Below are 19,345 nucleotides of genomic sequence, written 5' to 3' on the forward strand. Positions count from 1 at the left end.
TGGATATTGTGCCGAAATATTTCGGAATTGGTATGTCTAATCCGTATTAAATCAGGGAAAATTGCAACCGGGAAGTTTCATTTTCGTTTCATGACCCCTTTAACTCTCCCTTGAGATTCATATCACTGATTCTACTGCATGAACTATAATTATGACATAATAATAAACTCTAATTTTGGAACCCTGATTGTAAATCCACTATGGTCATTATGCACACTAATGCAAGGTACAATGCCAGCAAATTTCTTTTTGTTTCTGGCTTTGCCATGAAAAAAAAAGCAACACTGAAGAGGTCTGACAAAATGCGCTCACCTCAAGAACAAACTCCAGCAAGGCATTGTTTGTTCCCAATGAAAAGAGCCTAGACTTTTTGCTGTACAGGCTAAGTGCCGCATCTGCAACAAAGCAGCATAGACAAGATTGGGCACTGACAGAACGCTAAAAGAATTAAAACACCCCAAGAAGGTAAAAAAATTTACTATCAGCTTCGAACTTTTATGAAGCATGGGACCGAAGTAAGAGAGTTGACTGTTGGGCTAGTTGGTGTTTAGACATGGGAACCACATGACATGAGACATGGGTTAAAAGCGCAACACCACACAACACAAGAGAAGACTAGACTAGCAAAGGCACAAACTAACAACTGACTTATTGAAGGCAGATCTCCAGATACATATACCAACAGGCTGCGCAGGCGCATCGTCGTAACAATCCTAGGAAAAATCAAACGTCGCGGAAGAAAATCAATTTCCACTTTATACAGCGCAATGGAAGTGTCGCTAACACACTCCTCACCTGCTTTTCCGATTAGAAATGCTTCCAACGCTTCCAATGTCCAAAGAAGAAAGAGCTAAATAATGTCTGAGTCTGGACATTCAGCTTAGCATGTTTTGATTTCCAATATGTCCTGATGCATGTGAATGATGTAATTTCGTACAATTTTACTGATTGCAGGCACAAACTGTTTAGAGATTTTAAATTTTTTTTTGTAGAAACCCCGTCGTCTAAGCTCTTGACACCTACTGTACTTTTGCCATGCTTCAAGTCACAAAGCTTTCAAGCTATAGTGTCAAAGCTCGTACCTGAATAAAGAAACCAAAATGATGCAAAACATACAGAAAGCAAGACACTCTTGTTGTTGACAATCTTTTTTTTTTTGTATCTTGCAATGCCTTACAATATCTTATAAAGCAAGAGTGCAGACTGTGCATATAAAGGTACAATGCAAATTTTGTTAACCTTGCTTCACACACCTACGTACAGTGGTGAGGAGGAGACGATGGTACAGAAGCTGCGCACTTGCAGCTTTACTCAAAAAGCAACGACAACAGGTATTACATTCTAATTACACTTTACTGTTATTATTATTACTGTTCTTTGGTTTGAGAACAAATATACATCTGAAAAAGAAAGGAAGAAGCGAGGAGCAAGCTGGCGTTTTCGTTTGAATAGACAACGCATGCCTGCTCTTCACAAAAAAATAGGAAGGAGGGAAGGAAATTTCAGACTAAAATAAAGCAGTGATGCAAGATCCGATATGGCAGTAGAAACAGAAAAGGTAACTGCAGGTTTCACTACTAAATGAATGCTAAAAAACTAGGTGAAGTAGTGTCAAAAGTCTTGGCACTAGAAAACATGCTACAAGCAGGAGGCCATGTTAACTTGTTCTAGAAAAGGACAAAGGGTGCAACAAGCCCGTCCAAATGTGAATGTCATCATACAAAAGCATTTTCAGTTCACACGAGAAAAGAAAGAAGAAAACGTGCAAATCTTACAGCTAACAAGTACTACCTAGCAAAACAGGCCATTACACAAGCTGTAAACCAAACACTCAACGATGCGTACCTTTAATCCTCGTAAAGTCCAGGGACGTTTCCTTGATGGCGAAGTCTATTTGGAAAGGTGCAATTTGTTCTCTAAGGATGAGCAAGTGCTTGATTTGGAACAGTTCTCCATCTATGTTGGCCTGCAAAATTAAAACAACACAACACAGAATTATGATCATAACCTGAAAATCTTTTGCAGCATTTCCAACACACACACTGTATATTGCATCTCATAACTCAGTCAAGAAAAGAACACTCGCAATCTCCTAAACACTTCCCGTATATATGCCCATCTGAGCATTTGGCACATGAAGGATAGAGGAACTGCACAAGCAAGTTCTCACACCCTTCGAAAGTACTACTAGGTGCTTATACCCTCTCTGTGATTAGTTAAGACTGATCATCGACAATATCTTTATGTTCTAACCGACACCCTCATCATACAGCCATCCTGGGGCTTCCGTGAAGGCTGGGTCATAAAATGGTCTCATTAAAGCAGTTAGCTGGGCTAGTTGGAATACTAAACTTTACCAGTGTTCTTACTGTCCCTTTTCCTTTCCGTGTTTGCATGTTCTTTCCTATTTCGCTTAAGCGCTGGAAATGCATCATGGAGCTATTAACTTTCACTGTCACACCTTTACGAACTCCTAGATGACCTCTAATGTGGAGCCCGTAAAATGTAACATGTGAAACAAAAATCGTGAATTACTGGAAAAAGGCGCTATGTAAAGTCGCAGCTGTCTGTTTTAGTGAGGTTATATGCAAGGAGACATTTATATTATGTAAGCAGTGGAAATTATGTTTCAAAATGAGCTTTAATATGGGTCAAGTTCCCAAACTTGACCCAGGCTATGTTGCTGGCTGTTTGATACTGAAATGCTATCGTGCACCAACATTCATCGCATGAAGCCACTGCAGAACTTCTTTAAACAACTGCACACTGCAAAATGCAGTACAGTCGAAACCCGCGATGAAATCCCGAGGGAACGAAATTCTCACTGCAACGAAACCTTTTCGGAGCACCGGCGAACGCCCATAGGAGTCAATGCATTTCGTAACTCGCGACTACGAAAGATATTCATACCGCAGTCCCTCATTAACGAAATTTTTGAAACACGAGCGGGCAGATAATCCACTCTCGCAACATTAACTGCATTCGAAAACTGCTGAAATGCATTCATGCTACACTTAAATTGCGCAAAACTCTCGCTACAGCGCACTTGAGAGGCAGCCGCCATCATTGTTTACAAAAAAGCGTAAAGCTGGCGACAATGATGATGATGATGGCTTGCCGAAACACCTGCACGTTATCGCGGACTACGTAGCCAAATCCACATTCCTCATGGAGTTTTGTACGTTGGCTTGGCTCTGTGCTTGGCTTTGTCGGCTTTGCGTGCAATGGTCGCGTGTGTGGAGCCATTTGTGGAGCGTTTGCTTAGTCGCTTGGTGCAACGTGAACTGTGTGTTGCGATTGCTTCGTCCGATTTCGCTGCCTGTGAAGATGCCGCCTCCAACGAAAAAACTGAAGTTCATCACGCCGGAAGATAAGCCTGCAATCATCAGTGAGGTGGAAAATGTCAGGAAAAAAAATGGACATCGCCGAAGAATTCGGCGTTGCGTGCAGCTCGCTGTCCATGATTCTGCGCTGATTCGCGCTGATCCAGCGGAGCAGGAAGAAGGTTCGCCTGTAGGCGCACTTGACGGTACTGGTGGCCGCGCAGTGCCCCCGTCACTGACCAGTGCATGGGGCGAACTTTGTGCCGTGGCAAACGAGATTCCCAATCGAGAGGCATGAAATTGCTGCATGATAAGGCCCGCCAAAGCAAACTTACTGATTTTTGGAAATAAAATGTGTTTCTTGTAAATTCCATGTCTTTTCTGCCGCATTCTCGTGCCAACGAAATTCCCGCAAGAGCAAAATTTTGTGCTTTCCCCGCCGATTTCGTTATTGCGGGTTTCAACTGTACTGTCACATCAAAAGGACAGCCTCTTGGGCTAGTTGGTCTAACATTGTTATTTACTAGATATAGTGCAAAAAAATAAAAAGTTAATGCGAACACGAGAAGGAACACAACAGACGAGGACGAGCGCTAAGTAATGTCACAGACCTTGTTCTTTGAGATTTCTGTCCCCGCAGTGGATAGGGATTCGATGCATGCTGCAAGCACTTCCTGGCTGAGTCCTTGGAAGATGGTTTTCTGGAAAACAGTAAATTAAAAGAAGAAGGGAATAAAAAAGACTGAAGTGGCTCAATGAGAGTGAAGCAATATACAGCAAGAAAGGGCTTCACAAGCTGAAAAGTAGGCAGGCACTGCAGTCACCATCTGATACACTACTGAACAACACTCATACCTCTTTGGCTAGTAAAATCTTTCTTCAAAACTTCTTTTTTTCATCCATTTCAAAGATATTGGCAGACCATGACTTTCGGAGATACCTTCCATTTTACAACAGTATTTCATGTTTCTAGCGTGACAGCACTGCTGGCAGTGTAATGAGATTAAGCACCTTGCTTAACACTGTGCCAAGAGTGACTTCAGTCTTAGGAGCTGACGCATCTTGTATTACTCCATGAAAGTGATGACTGAAGAATATAGCACACATTTTCATCTTCTTTTTGGGGGGGCCACCTGCAGAACAATATCACATATAGCTTCTGGAGCTTCTGGTGCTTAGGACTTCTGATTATGTGGACTTTTTGGCAGTTCCCTTCAAGTTTGAATTATCACTCGGTGAAGTGCAGTCACTATCAAAAGCCATGACAAACTGGTGCAAAACTTCCAGGTGGCTTCACTACCCATCTTTTGTTAGTGCGCCTTGCTTGACTTGTCATCCGCTGCTGCAGTAATAGAGGCTGCTCGGCCGTTGCAGAGAGGTAATCTCTAATAACTAGGGGTGTGCGAATATTCGAAATTTCGAATATTTTTCGAATAGTGTTTGCTATTCGATTCGCACCGGAATTTTATTATTCGAACTATTTGAACTTCCCAAAGACAAATACAGTCAACGTCCGATTGAAAGTGACCCCTTCAGATTTTCAATATGGTTCAGCTCATTACACTCTCGTATTGCGGCAAAGCTGCCTTTCAAGCTCCGTTACGGTCGAACTTTGCCAAGACACAGTCAACGTCCGATTGGAAGTGGTCCCTAAATTTTCAATATGCTTCACCTCATCACACCCCCGTATTGCAGCAAAGCTGCCTTTCAAGCTCCGCTACGGTCGCAAATGTGTTAACTCAAGAAAACGCTGGCTCCAACATGAAGATGAAAGATGTGGCAGAGTTGAGGGCTCTATTAATGCTGTTTTGGACCTGAAATTTGGGCAGGAAGTCCCAAAAATCGGACGCTTTTTAGCATCCAAAATTTCAGGTGTTCTTATATATCGCCGTCTACGAGGCAGACTTGGAACGCCGGACTTGAAGGGAGCACACCCTTGTCAATTGGGTTTCCACAGAAGTTGAAAGAGGAGGAGAGGCTGAGGAAATAGCATCTTTGCTTAACATGTGTAAAGTGTTGTAGGCAACACTTTGGTTGCACAAAATCACGTACATAAATACAAATCGGCCTCTACATTGCCTCATTCTTGATAAGACAACTATGAAACACCACCCCGCCAGTGCTTCATCAACCTAGTGAAAAGAAACACTTTCATGTTGCTATCTCATAAGAATATGCTTAGGAATCCTCCCTAACTTTTTTTTCTGCAATTTCACTTCGAAGTATTCGAACAATATTCTAGAAATATTCGAGAAATATTCGAAAAATATTCGATTCGATTCGCACTCACACTTCAATATTCGAATTCGCTTTGCAACCAAAATTTTGCTATTTGCACAGCTCTACTAATAACACTTAATATTTCTGGTGCCTTTCAAAAGATTGGTAGCTGGCAATGGTGGCGGAGGCGATCATCGACCATGCTTGTCGTCTGGGTGGAGCCCAGACCCGTAGCCGGGGGGTCTCTATGAGCCCCCCCCCCCCCCTCGAAATTTTGATGGAGGGGGATGTTTTACCGAAAATAAATAATAAAAATTCTCAAATAGTAAAGGTTTTCAGCAAATGCCCCCCCCCCCCCCCTCCGAAAAAAATTCCTGGTCTGGTGGAGCCTCTCCAAACTTCTCAAGTTGTTTTAGACATTCTACAGGCTCTAACTACATGCGCATGATGTGGAGAGCTTGTTCATTAATCCTTGAAGAATCAGGTGCTGCCGTCAACATGAACCCATGTGCGGAGAAAAGCCAGAATTTAGACTTGAAAAGATATGTACGAATGCTTCTGGAAGCTTTTCCATTCCCTGTCTCAGTGGGATCATGGCTTTTCTGACATAGAACCTTGACTACACTGTTTGCATCGTTTCAATCAATGTCACTCATACATCCATTTGATGTTCCTTTACACACAATATTTCGCGTCTGAAATAAAAGAAAGAGGCTGTGCTGTGCGAGAGAAAGGAATGCAAAGCACTCACATCAACACAGCGGTAGAGTTTCGAGAGGCACACCAGCGCCCTTCGAACGGTGGGGTACCACATTCCGTGCAAGTCGGCAGGAGAATCTAGGAAAATGCGTGTGGTCCCACATTAGTACAGCCTTCACACTTCATTGATGTAACGGCTACTTTTCATGCTCACACGCTAAAGCATTCCTAACTGAATTTCAGAACTGTTGTTTCCCTGACAACATTAAACTAACCATACAAATGCTGTCTACCAGACATATACAATAAAAGAGAAACTTCTAAATTTGAATGCATGAGAGAGAAAAATTATCAGCTCAAGTAAGGTACAGTTTGAACTAACAAGAGCCTTGTTACGAAGACTTGGTGCACTATTTGTGCTAACTAGTATCTATGATGGTTAAGTGCAATGGCGTTGAAAATGAGTTTGGCTCCATTACAGTAAAGGTGCTGCCAAAAAGCTCTGCCCATGTGATACCCCTGCACTTTTAATGAATTGAATTTGTCCTGAAAGTATCCAGCATTAATAAAAAAAAAAAGATTATTTTGAAAACGTTCTAAGAAACCATACTTTCAAAATGAATTGAGTAGTTAAGCCAGAATAAATGAACAGGATAAAACAGGAATGACACAATTCTTCCCAGTTCAATTTTTATATTAACATAGTTCTAAAGTGCCATGAATCAAGAGAGCACCAGAAGATTGCAGAAAATTCTTATTTTTGAAACTGAATGTGTCAGGTATAATTTTCATGAGGTACTAATCTGATCTTTATTAGAGTAAAAACTATGGCTAGTAGTATGCGGTTATAATGGACATTAGGTTCAACGAAGGCACTTCTGCATTGGATGCAACTTTGATGCAATAAGGTTGAACTGCAGTGCAATGCCCTTGTACACAACACTGCATGGCTGAATGTTACTCACATCCTTTGTGCCTCGTAGATGGCGCAGCATCCGAGTTCTGTGCGGAAACGGTCGTGTGCATAGTGGTGCTGCCGACCACTCGTTTCGGTGACATGCTGAGACGACGACACTTGGAGCACCGCCGCCTCGTATGGCTTTTCGGTAGAGTGAGCGCTGCCTTGCGGATGAGGCAGGCTTCCAGAGGCCGAAGAACCGATGGACACCAGGGAGCCCCTTGAGCTCGACCGGCTCAGGGAGTTCTGTGCAAGACTCTCGGCGATGCTCTGTGTTGAAAAAAAAAAAAAATACAGTAAGTCTACACAGTCCGACCAATGCGGCATCAGAACAACTCGAACACCACTGAGAAAGCTTTGCTTTAAAAGGTTTATGAACCACTCCTCTCGGGCTTGGTGCAAGAACGCATCGTGTGGAAAGCAGACACTGCTACGAACGGCTCAGCCAAATCTTTCAGTCGAGCGCGGCAAGGACAGTTCAGAAGTAGAACGCGAAGTTGCCATTTTCTCAGGTGCCCCTTTTTCATACAGAGGCCAGTGCTCACTCTCTTTGAAGCTGTCAGCACCAGCTGTTTGGTGTCATGAAACAGATAGCATGCTATTGGCCAACAGCCAATATAAATCAAGACTGGTGGTTGGATCAGATGCGCTTCTTGCCATGAGGGGCCGCTACGTGCCGGCGCCACGCTCCATAGTCTGCTAACATTAGACAGTAGCCACACTACCGCCCACAGGAATCGCAACGAGAGAGAGCGATCGCGTTTCATCACGTGTGCTCAAGATCATGACGCGTGAGGACATAGTTTCTTTCCCCCGTGACATCCCTAGCTGTGTAGCTTCCAGCGCGCTCGTCAGGATGAGAGAAGAGAGAAAGCACTTAACGTGTGCGACGAATCCCAGTAACTCCGCTCATTCTTGCCGGATTCGAGAAATTTTTGCGGCAATCGATTTCTGAGGCAATAAACTTCGATACTGAGGTCATTCGATGATTATTTGAAAGTGTGCTTCAAGACTCCTTTAAATCGAGAAGCAGAGCAACAACCTCAGCGATGGAAACTTTGTTCACAGCAACCACGTTTGCCGTTTTGCAACATCACATGCACGCATCATGTAAAAAAAATTGAGCAAACATTCAGTAACACGTATGAAATTCCAGTCATCTTTCGGATTCTTTCTATGTAGTAGATAGCCCTGCCATGGAATAAGCCTGAACGAGACTTTGCACAAAAAGTTTCGATCGGTGTTTCACATTTATTCCACGAAACACCACCCGCAAGTTGATTCTATTGAGTAGGTACCAAAGCTACAGTTAAATAAACAGGCAGCTCGACTACTTATAATTAAAACTTGTTGCATATGCAGTGCACTCAACTCAAAACACTTTCATTTAAATGCATGTAGCCTATTAATGTACTAATCAGCTTCACATGAAATGTGTTCCTTTCTTCATGAGTCAAGATAGTCTTTTCAACTTCAAGACTGCTGTGAGCAAGCCCTTAGGTATCCCGAAACTAGTGGCAACATCCTTTTTATTCTCACCACTTGAAATTGCTTGCAAGATGCTAGCTCTGTTCTCAGGCGAAGAGGAACTGCCTCTCCAGTTTGTGCATTTATGCGCACAGTATTCAACAAACAATTAAAAAAAATGCAATGACCTTTTTCTTAGGAAGAACTGCCATTACTCTCTCTTAACATGAAAACTTGGTAAGTGAGCAGTCAGAAGCATCACAATTACTATTTCCCGAGGTAAGAAAATCAGTCTGCTTGTAACATATTCATCCAAATCTAGGCCGATGGTTTATTTTCAAATAATCATACACCAAACTCTAGGGTCGGCTTAGAGTCGAAGATTTGAAAAATGCGCATGTTTCAAATCAAAACAGAGAAACAAATTCACCATGTCCCACTAAAGGGAACCATGTGGGGATGCGAAGGAGTGCATGGGTCGACTTGAAGTTCCGTTCATCACGTGCACCTTGCCCGATGTTAACGCGTCCTTACATGTGGAGCACACCATGAATTCTATGTAGTTGCTGTTGCTGTTACTCGTCCCGAACTCTTGTTGGAGCACGCCACGCGGGTTCATCGCACGTCTGCAGGATCTCGTTCCCCGACACCATCACGTGATTGCTGAGAGAGTAAGGTGGAGAGGCCACAGCGTCTTACCCAGCCCCTTAAGGGGCGACGTGGGTCTTGAAAGGTGTGTTTTTAATAGTTGGGTGAACAGAATGAAATTTAATACACTTATTCAGTTTTTTCTGCAAATTCCAAATCTGTGAGTAGATTTTTAATAGCTACATTAGAACAAAATATATGCTATTTCTACAACGTTTTCTAGCACATTTCTTACGGGGATTTTTTGAAACTTCTTTTCGTCAAACACAAAAGCAAAGTATGTGGCAAGATTGCCAGAAAGCTGATCTAGCCGATGATGCTATTTATTATCTAATAATGTTGTTTACCAAATGATAATTCTCGATAATCATAAAGTGTATGGAGCAAAAATTTTTCACTCATATTTGCATGCATTTATATTGCATTCGAAGTTCGATGAAAACAATAAAATTAGCATCATCAGCTAGATGAGCTCTCTGGCAGTCTTGCCACATAGTTTGCTTTTGTGTTTGACAAAGGAAAGTTGCCAAAAAGTACTGTAAGAAATATGCTCTCAGAAATTGCATATCTTTTGTTCTAATGCAGATAATAAAAATATACTTGAAGATTTGGAATCTACAGAAAAAACTGAATAAGTGTACTATATTTCATTCAGTTAACCTAATTAATAAAAAAACTTTTTTCAAGACCTATGTCTCCCCTTAAACAGACCCGAAAGCGCTAGCGCGTGCCAGCGCGTTCTGACTAGGATACAACACGTTGGTTCATCGCGCGTCTGCAGAATCTCGTTCGCCGACGCCATCACATGATTGCTGAGAGAGTGTAAGAGGGAGAGGCCACAGCGTCTTACCCAGCTCCTTACACAGGCCCAAACACGCTAGCGCGCGCCAGCACACGTGGTTTTGTCTGCGTTACGCCAAGCTAGGACAGCCTACGGCAGCCCGGGCCCATAAAATGCGCTGCACGTGTCATCATCAAGGCGGTCGAAGAACAAGACAAAGAAGACTTCTCCATGGCGCGAGCGTGCGCTCAATATGTTACAGATGGCTATGGTAGGTTTTAGAAAGCGGACAGTCGCCAACGGAGCTACGGACAAAGCCCAGCGCAAAAGCTGCTTCACATCTAAAATGGTGTTAGCACCATCTGGACAAGGCAGTATCGTAGCCACTGCTAGCTCGTGCTAGTCACTCCAGTAGCCAGGTGAAATAGTACAGGAGAAAGGGGCAACGCAAGCGATGCCGCCTGCCATGCCACCCTGGATAATTCGCTGACTGTTCACACTGTCATGGCCTGTCGTATGCCTACCAGTTCCAAATGCACCCGCAAGTCGCAGTATGGCCAACGTTACTCTGTACTATAAAATATATTTAACATTTTTGGCCACATAGGGCGACTGGCCAATGATAACAACTTCACTACGAGGGGTGATGACTGGAGATGTAATTGCAGCCACCAATGAATGCACTAATGCATACCGTAAGTGTGCAGCAAGCCACAGCAGTGAAGTCGGTGGTTAATTTGCATTGCCTCACCCTTCTTTTCTTTTCCTTCTTTGTTTTTTGTGACTGCTGCTTTTGGGTGCTCCTTTAGTGCTATTGCCTGTTAGGCAACAGCACTGAACCAAGATAAATGAGGGGTACAGCGGTGAGGTAATCTACAGAATAATGTTAAGAAGACAACTACGACACCTTGCACGGCACACTCACGGTGACTTCACTGTCTCATTCATTCATCCAGCATTGAATGATGGGATAATATTACTGAAAACAGGCTCAGTGCGGTGACTGATACTAGCTGTGACTCCCAGTTGTCAACACATCTGTGTAAAAGTTGCCGTTCTGAACAGTGAACCACCAATAAATTTTTATTTCACACAAGAAGCGGTCAATTTAGTACTACAATACTTAAATATGACAGGTTTTGAATGCCAAATCAATACACCTTGGCATGCTAGACCAAAGAACAGTAATGCAAAATTTTGGTCAGAGTTCACTGGTCGAAACGCAGAATGCTGCAATTTTAGCAAAACGTCGCTAAATGGTGGAGACTTTTTAGAAATTCATATTCTTAATCTTTCGATCGATCCTTTTCTTCTAGGAATGTAGTGGTCAATCTGCTCTGAAGTTTGCAGCTTTGGATTGTCTCCAGCTGCAGCAAGTGTGTGACTGTATCCACCAGTCCTGTGTGTGCTTATCAAAAATATTGTGACTCAGCTGCATCTACAGTTGACAAGAAGACTGTGATGAACCAAAGAGTAGCTATTCTGGCAGTGCTATGGAAACACTAGTTGGCCAGGAATATGTCACTAAAAACGTTGCTGAGAGTCTGCCGTTAAGGCAGACTCTCAGCCGTTAAGGTGAATGCTGGAAAAAGAATGCCGTTAAGGTGAATGAACATTTACACACTTAAAGGCCAACTCCGGCGATTTTTTCACCATGTCAGGGCAATGGTACTTTTATCTTCCTGAGACACTCTTGTCACGCGCCCGATAGCACAAATGCTCAGGAAATTCGAAATAATTTTTAATAAGCAAAAAGGCGCAATACTGAAACCGAAACCCAACCAAGTGTACTGTCTCCGTATGACATAGTAGTTGTTACGAACTGGAAGTCGTGCAAGGCATGCCAGTCACGCCGGCGCGGAGTACGAAAACTGTGACAGCCGGGACGAGCAGGCGCACAGTGGAGAGGTTAGCATGCCGCGCATCAGCTGTAATGTCTGCCACTGACAGTGCCGCGTCTGATACTGACAGTTAGCGGTGCCCTCGGCTGCGTCACTTCCGTCGCCTTAACAATATTAACGTCACAGACGCAATGTTGCCAATAATTGTGGGAAACCGGGAGGGAGTTTGCAGACAATCTTAAAAATTCATTTGCAAACAATCTGCGCGTGTCTCAAGCCTGTCATTTGGCATAAATGACGGAAACTTTCAAAGGAACGTACCCAGCAAATTTCATTGAGATCCATCGACCTCGAAAAATCGCCGGAGTTGGCCTTTAAAGAGATGTAATGTTAACTTTTACATGCCTCCATCATCTCGAGCTTTTCCGGATATGCCAAATCACCAGGTGCAGGATTGTAGCCCAGGATATCCGTGCGAATGTAGACCAAAGTCCGGTAGACCAGCCGCTCCTGCACATCTTCGAGCATTTGCTGGGCAACCTTGCAAAATGCTCGCAGCTCATTTGCTGCGATAGTCAAAGGGAGAACAGGGAGGCTTAAAAAATGACCAGCGAGCATATAAAACACGAAGAAATTGCACAGTAATGGGATAAGTTTGATCTCTGAACGTGAATGCCTGCACTCAGCCAAAATTTCCCGCAGCTGATTTTCAGGACTTTGTTCGATCTACTAAGCACGGTAGACAGTGCAGATTATTCAACAGCTACAAACACCAAGAAGTGTTTTTCCTAATTACCGTACTAGCCTTCCTGTGAGGCATCTTGTTCAACAAAAGATAGCCTAGTCACATTTGCATGTGGTGAGCGTGAAAACAGCATGCCCGTCTGATGTCGCGGAAAGTGCAAACGCGGCTCCTGCTTTTGCAACGAAGCAATGTGCAACAGACAAGACCCCAAACGTGCAACTAGCATCTTGTTTTCATGCTCAATAATGACTAGCAATTTGTGAACAAAGAAAGGGGCCTATTGTGTGATACTTTGAGTGCACTTACGATTTGCAGCGACATGTTGCTCCATCATTTCAACCTGGAAACAAAAATTGTAGCAATAAGTTTTATACCTATAGCAAAGGTAATGAATTGAAGAAATGGTTATCATTCCGAGGGAACGATGCATGGAACATGTAAAAAAGAAAGGAAAACATTGTACCTTCAATATACTGCAGAGTTCTGCCAGTGTTTCCAAGTGATTTATGTGGATGATGATGGGACGGAAAACATCGTACAGTCGCCCACAGAGGTGACTCAGAAAGTCACTAAAGAAAAGAAGAAACAATGATGGAAATATATGTTATAATGCTTCTGGAATTAGAAGAATAAGTAATACCTCAACACTACATGTGCGACAATAATTATCGGTTACAGTTGAGCTTGCTTAAAATTATCTTACTTCATGCTGCTTCTTAAGTCCTGAGGTGTGCGCTACAAAAATATGTTTGTTATAAAATTGTTGTCTTGATAGTAGTCATTGATTGAGCTTAAACAAGAAACAACGCAAGCACTCAGCTTTCTTCAGGAACATGTTATCGAGGTATACTTGGCTACAGAATGTGAGATATGTCACCTTGAAACTCAACAAGGTCAACAAGCGGCTTAACGTGCATCAAAGTATTTTTGGTGACTTTACAGTTTTGTAAGCAGTGGGGCCGGTGCTTCGATGTATGCTGATGACAAAGTGGTGCTCAGTGAATCACGAGAAGGCGAGGTGAATGTTTGGAAAGTGAGATGCTTGTGTGCTATGACCCCTAATTAAAAAAAAAATGTATGACGTTTTACGTGCCAAAACCACAGTACGATTATGAGGCATGCTGCAGTGGGGGAGCTCCAGATTAGTTGTGACAACCTGGGATTCTTTTACGTGCACCTAAATCTAAGTACACCAGCGTTTTTGCAATTCACCAACATTGAAATGCGGCAGCTGTGGACGGGAATCAAACCCACGCCCTTGTTTTAAGCAGTGCAACACCACAGCCACTAAGCCAACATGGTGTGTCAAGTGCGCCCGTGGACTTACTCCAACAGTGACGTGGCCTTGGTGAAAAATTGCATGTACAACTGGTGCTCGTCTTCGCAGAGGTGCACCAGGAAGGCGCACCCGCTCCTGACCAGAGCACAATGGTCCCGCTGGTGAGTGGCTGCGAGTTCTTTCATGGCTGTCGACACGCTAGGCCCGAGTAGCGTCTCTCGTTGCTCAAAATAGCACGTATGGCAAGCATCCATCAGCTCTCGGTACCTGGATGCACACAAAAGATAAAACCGTATGGAATACTGATACAAAAGCCAAAAACGCCCATGCGCAAAAGTTCTGACGTCTGAACACTCGCACGTGGATGCCTTGAAGAGAGGGGCATAGTTTCGGACTTGTATGTGGACAGAGTGTCCATGCAACAGCAAAGAAGCAAATTGACTGAAGGAGTGAACAGCCGAGCGGTTCTATTTCTCTCCACCCTTGACATTCAGACTAGTGTGAGATTTACTAAGTAATTTAGACACTACACATGCCAAGAGTACTTGAAAAGTAATCAATGATTATAAATAGATGCATATTTCAATGCAAACTTTGTTAGTAACAATAATATTTGGGGTTTAACGTCCCAAAACCATGATATGATTATGAGGGATGCCATAGTGGAGGGCTCCGAAAATTTCGACCACCTGGGGTTCTTTAACGTTCACCTAAATACAAGTACAAGGGCCTAAAACATTTTCGCCTCCATCGAAAATGCAGCCGCGGTGGCCGGGATTCGATCCTGCGACCTTCGGGTCAGCAGTCGAGCGCTGCAAACTTTGTTAGAGCCACAGGCTTTGAAAATGCACATGAAAAAAAATTTTTTTTTTTAATGAATAATCAATAGACGGAGAGATTAGCTACGTTTTCATATCATTAAGACAGTCTTATATAATGCTTACAATTTCTAAAGTAATGTTCTCATCTATGTTCATTCATAATATGGCGCTCTGAGGAGAACCGAAAAATGCCAAGGTGACCTTGAAGAAAAAAAGAACACTGAGTGAGAAGCCATAGAATTGCTCCGCATAAAAAGAAGGAAGTTGAACACTTACTCAGCATTTCGCTCCACACGTTCTTCAATCTGGCCCACCAGAGAGTGAATCCTAGGTGCGTGGGTCCTAAACTTGCCGTACAGGAGTGCGAAAGAATTGTCGGTGGAGCACAGGGGGTCCTTGCGGGACAACACTTGGTGCGTCGTGTGCTCCAGGGTACTCGTCACGTACGACCGAATCATCTCCAGCGCTTGCCACTGCATGTGTTTGAACTTGACCAAGTAGGCACCCGCCTCTTTGTATTGTGGCTGAAACAGCAGAAACCAGCATCAGTTATGTGGAAGCTTTGACTTAAGGTGAGGGTCTTATTGTAAGTACATCGGCAACGAGATATCACATTTTTTTTTTAAATCACTGTATCGGGTGTGATAATATCACTCTATAAAGTCCGATGAATTTTATGAACTGTCACAGGCGCCACTTTTTTTTTAATCAGCTCCATCAATTCTGAAATAAAAATTGCTGAAACTTTCATAAAAATTATCAATTTTACAGCTGTATCAGCTGTATCAATTTTACTCTGCAGCGATGAACAATAACACAATTCTGTAAACTACACCTAACAATAAGTCTGCAACGGACAAAACTGGTGTATAACACGCAGCTCTGAAATATACCAACAATTTGTGTGTAGGATCTCTGTACAGCCCTTGTAAACATTGCAACAAATTTGCGTAAGATACATAGCATATATTAATTTGTCCTTTTTTAGATGTTTTAATGGATGCACTACAGAACTGCAATGTTGTCTTTTGGCACAGAGTTAGGGGTTTGTAAACTTAACAATTTTATTTTTAAAACATACTGATTTGTGCCTACTATTCCATTTTTTTTTCACTAGGACTTAGCTTTCTGTCCCAAAGCCAAAACTTGGGTTGTCTCAAACCAAACAACTAAAATATCGATGTTTTATATCCCAAAACCATGGAATGATTGTAAGACACACCATAGCTAAGGACTCCGGATTAATTTTGACGACCTGGGTTTTCTTTAATGTACCCATCCGGATTAATTTTGACCACCAGGGTTTTCTTTAATGTGCCCATATATCTAAGTAAATGAGTGTTTCTGCATTTCAGCCCCATTGAAATGTGGCCACCATGGCGGGGAATCGTACGCGCACCCTTGAGGTTCAGAGCTACACCTCAGCTGCCAAGCAAGCGTCCACAATTAACAAGTTGCCTCACACAAGCATTTCTGTATACACGCAGGAACACAGCTGCATATGTGCAAACCAAAGTAAATGATATAGATAACATTACACACTCACATTTGATTCTAGATAGCTGATGCACTCATCCAGTCTTGTCAACATAGGTATGAAAGTTTCGCTCAGGACAGAAATGTCGGGGGAAGCCATTTTCTGAATTGAGAAGAAAAGAAAACGTGAACAAACACTCACACGAAGGTCACTACTATTCACTCTCAAAAGTAACCTTCAAGCCTTACTTGAGATAACGTGTCCAATTCTGTAAAGTACCGCAGCTTTTCGGCAATGGTTTCTACAGCATTCATCAGCTTTGACTGCAAAGGCATAGGCAAGGTGTCACTAATAATGACTGGGATGGTGTATACAAAATAGGAAGAAGAAAGCACAACTCCGTGACGGTACCATACCTGTTCATCCAGCAGGTGCTCGCAGGCCTCGTGAAGTGCATTCGTTTTGTTAGACACAAACTCATATTCCTCTTGGAGCAACCTGAGTTGCGCCATCGACGCGTCGATTTCACTTAGCAGTCCGCAACACTTTTCCCGGTAGGATGACACCACATCAATGTAGTTGCTGTACAGAATGTCAAGGGAGTGCAATTCCTTATTAGGATGTAGTGAACACTACCCACAAATTGTACAAGTCAATTTCCGGTGGCATTTTCTTGATGCATGCTACAAAGACTATGAGAGGTAACTGTGGTGCTAGTGTCTACAAAAGCCACAATTATGGCAGTGCAGCCAGTGTGGGAATGATGTACAACACATGAATTTGCCTACACTTTGTACTTCTGGCTTTAAACGGATTCGTGAATTTGAAAACTGATCATTTCCAACTGGCGTATTGCATTATAAGTGCGATACTTTGCATTGATTATGCATGTGTGCAGGAACTAATCACCTATATGGGCTTAGAAAACTGTGAGCGCAGGAAATGTAGAAATGTCAAGCGTAATGAATGTAGTCACAAGAATGCTCGAATGCAGAAGCACGAAGACTGGAAGAATGACTGGACAAGTCTGTTTACTGACCAACCTTCCCAGAACGTCACAGTTTTCTTTAACAATCTCTGTGGGAAATTCCTGCGGCACAGTTATTTCACTTGACTAAGGGTGAAGTTACCTATGACTAAACAAGCGAACTTGTGCCCGATTGACTAAACTTTCAAAGCATGCATCTAAGGAGCGGTCAATGGCAGATCCAAATCGACCCGTAAAATTCGTAATTAAAAAGAACTAAGGTGCAGAAACAAACAAACGACTTCGTACGTGTATTCCCAGTCACTCTCCTCCATCATCTTCTCTTCCACCTCCGAGAACCACGTCAGGAACTAGAAGAGAATATTTAATAAAGTACACTGTTCGCAAGCAAGAGACAGACGTGACAACGTTGAAGCTGTTGTCAGCGTACCTGTTGTGCATTTGTGATCACTACGTCTCCTTTCAAAACTTTTTGCAAGCATTCCGGAAGTTCGGAGAGTTCGGGAACCAGTGGCATCGCTTTGCGTTTGTGGTGGTCTGGTGTCGTCGACAACTTCGGTGGCATCTGTAATTTGTTTTTTCTTTCCAATTCAGTGCGAACAAGAAACGCACTGAGGCAAAAACAGCGAGCCATGAAAGGGGTGCTAGAAGGTACGCCCATGCATCAGTCACCGATCAGTGAGCAACGGTGACGTAGCGTCAGCTACGCGAGCTACGAGTAATCGACGTAGCAGAGTGAACTTTCGAAGTTTATCTCGGAATGGCCACATTATTCATTCACGCAATCTACAAATCCTCCCCGTTAGAGAGTTGTCAGATGTCTTTACAAAGGGAGAGACCAAACATAGCGGCGAAAGCAGGAATCTCAATAGAAAACGTTTGATCGCACTTCTAGGTACACGTAAGTTTCGCAGGGGACTCTTCCAAGCGCCAGCGTCATACGTTGACAAGCATTTAATGCAGTTCGCCGATTCCTGAGCTACACACTACGTCTTCATTATTAGCAATTTTTGGAGCATCTCGTGGACACACACACAAAAAAAGCAGGAACGTCTCTGGACCGGCCGAGTCTGAAAGCATCGTACGCCGTCGTCAGGTCGCGTAATTAGACACGGAAAAAAGGGTACTTACACCATCGGGCATAGGGCGCTCTGCAACATGGGCCATAAGCTGAGATATGCCTTCGGCTTGTTTCTCGGTGATTGGTGCCAGAGGTTCAGAAGGGTGTTCCCAGTTTTCTAAGTTATCCTTGATTTCCTTCATGTTTACATGCGACGCGGCTGCCATGTTGCCACATGTATGCATCTCGGCAACCATGGTTCCGGTGAGAGATGGGGGCGTGGCGATGCGTTCTAAGCGCTGAATAAATAACTTGTTACTAAAAATAATAATTTAACTAAAAATTATGAGCTGCAAGTTGCATGTGGGCAATCTATTTGTAATCTGACTGAAAACAAACAGTGAATATATTTTACAAATGTCGTGAGATGGCAGCACTGCCTCCGCCGTGCTAAAAAGCGCCAGATTTAAATTTACTATTTTTCCCAAATGCATTTCAGCCTTCCTTATCGCAATACAGAAAAGAGACATTGTAGGACCCTATATAAGTAACAAGACTGCATTTAAATCACTAGGATTAGATAATCATAAATTATAGATGTTGCTGCACTGTTGTTGCGCCATTTGCATTCAATGTGATGATGTTGCAGTGAGCAGCATGCAACGAAGTGTTTAGCTCCCGCAAATGCTAGAATTCATTTCGTGCCAACTTACTTAAATTAAATACCTACACTGAGGCTCTACAAAATAATGGTAGTTTACCTTGCAATAACACTCATGAGAGATGACTTCCTGGTCAGTTGAAAGGAAAAATAACATACTTTTTTTTTTCTTTTTGACAACGTGTAATTCAATTGATATATGATTGGAATAACGCCTCGCAGACTCGGGCAGCACGTGAATTTGCATGCATAGGCGAGCGCACGGGGGCAGGGTTTCCGTTAGTAATTTTTTTCCGCCTCGAACTAAAGAAGGTATATTGCGCTATGAATGTTTAGTCTGCAAGGCTTATTGCTAAACTTCACATTATGCCAGCCTT

The 19,345-nt window shown here is 43.0% G+C and overlaps 1 protein-coding gene across 1 annotated transcript; it reads right to left on the reverse strand.

Annotated features, from left to right (window-relative positions):
* Positions 1 to 312: 312 nt before the first annotated feature.
* LOC119378797 (conserved oligomeric Golgi complex subunit 3-like) lies at positions 313 to 18,593 on the reverse strand (the record flags this gene model as incomplete). The annotated part of the gene is given in 17 exon segments (XM_037647822.1): positions 313 to 395; positions 1,846 to 1,966; positions 3,935 to 4,024; positions 6,295 to 6,380; positions 7,208 to 7,280; positions 7,282 to 7,470; positions 12,343 to 12,503; positions 12,989 to 13,022; positions 13,146 to 13,251; positions 14,010 to 14,228; positions 15,059 to 15,306; positions 16,329 to 16,421; positions 16,508 to 16,582; positions 16,676 to 16,841; positions 17,536 to 17,597; positions 17,678 to 17,812; positions 18,379 to 18,593. Coding segments are annotated over 17 exon segments (2,127 nt in total), but the record flags the coding sequence as incomplete, so codon positions are not given.
* Positions 18,594 to 19,345: the final 752 nt, after the last annotated feature.

Source organism: Rhipicephalus sanguineus, unplaced genomic scaffold (genome assembly GCF_013339695.2).
Source record: "Rhipicephalus sanguineus isolate Rsan-2018 unplaced genomic scaffold, BIME_Rsan_1.4 Seq984, whole genome shotgun sequence".
Lineage (NCBI taxonomy): Eukaryota > Metazoa > Arthropoda > Arachnida > Ixodida > Ixodidae > Rhipicephalus > Rhipicephalus sanguineus.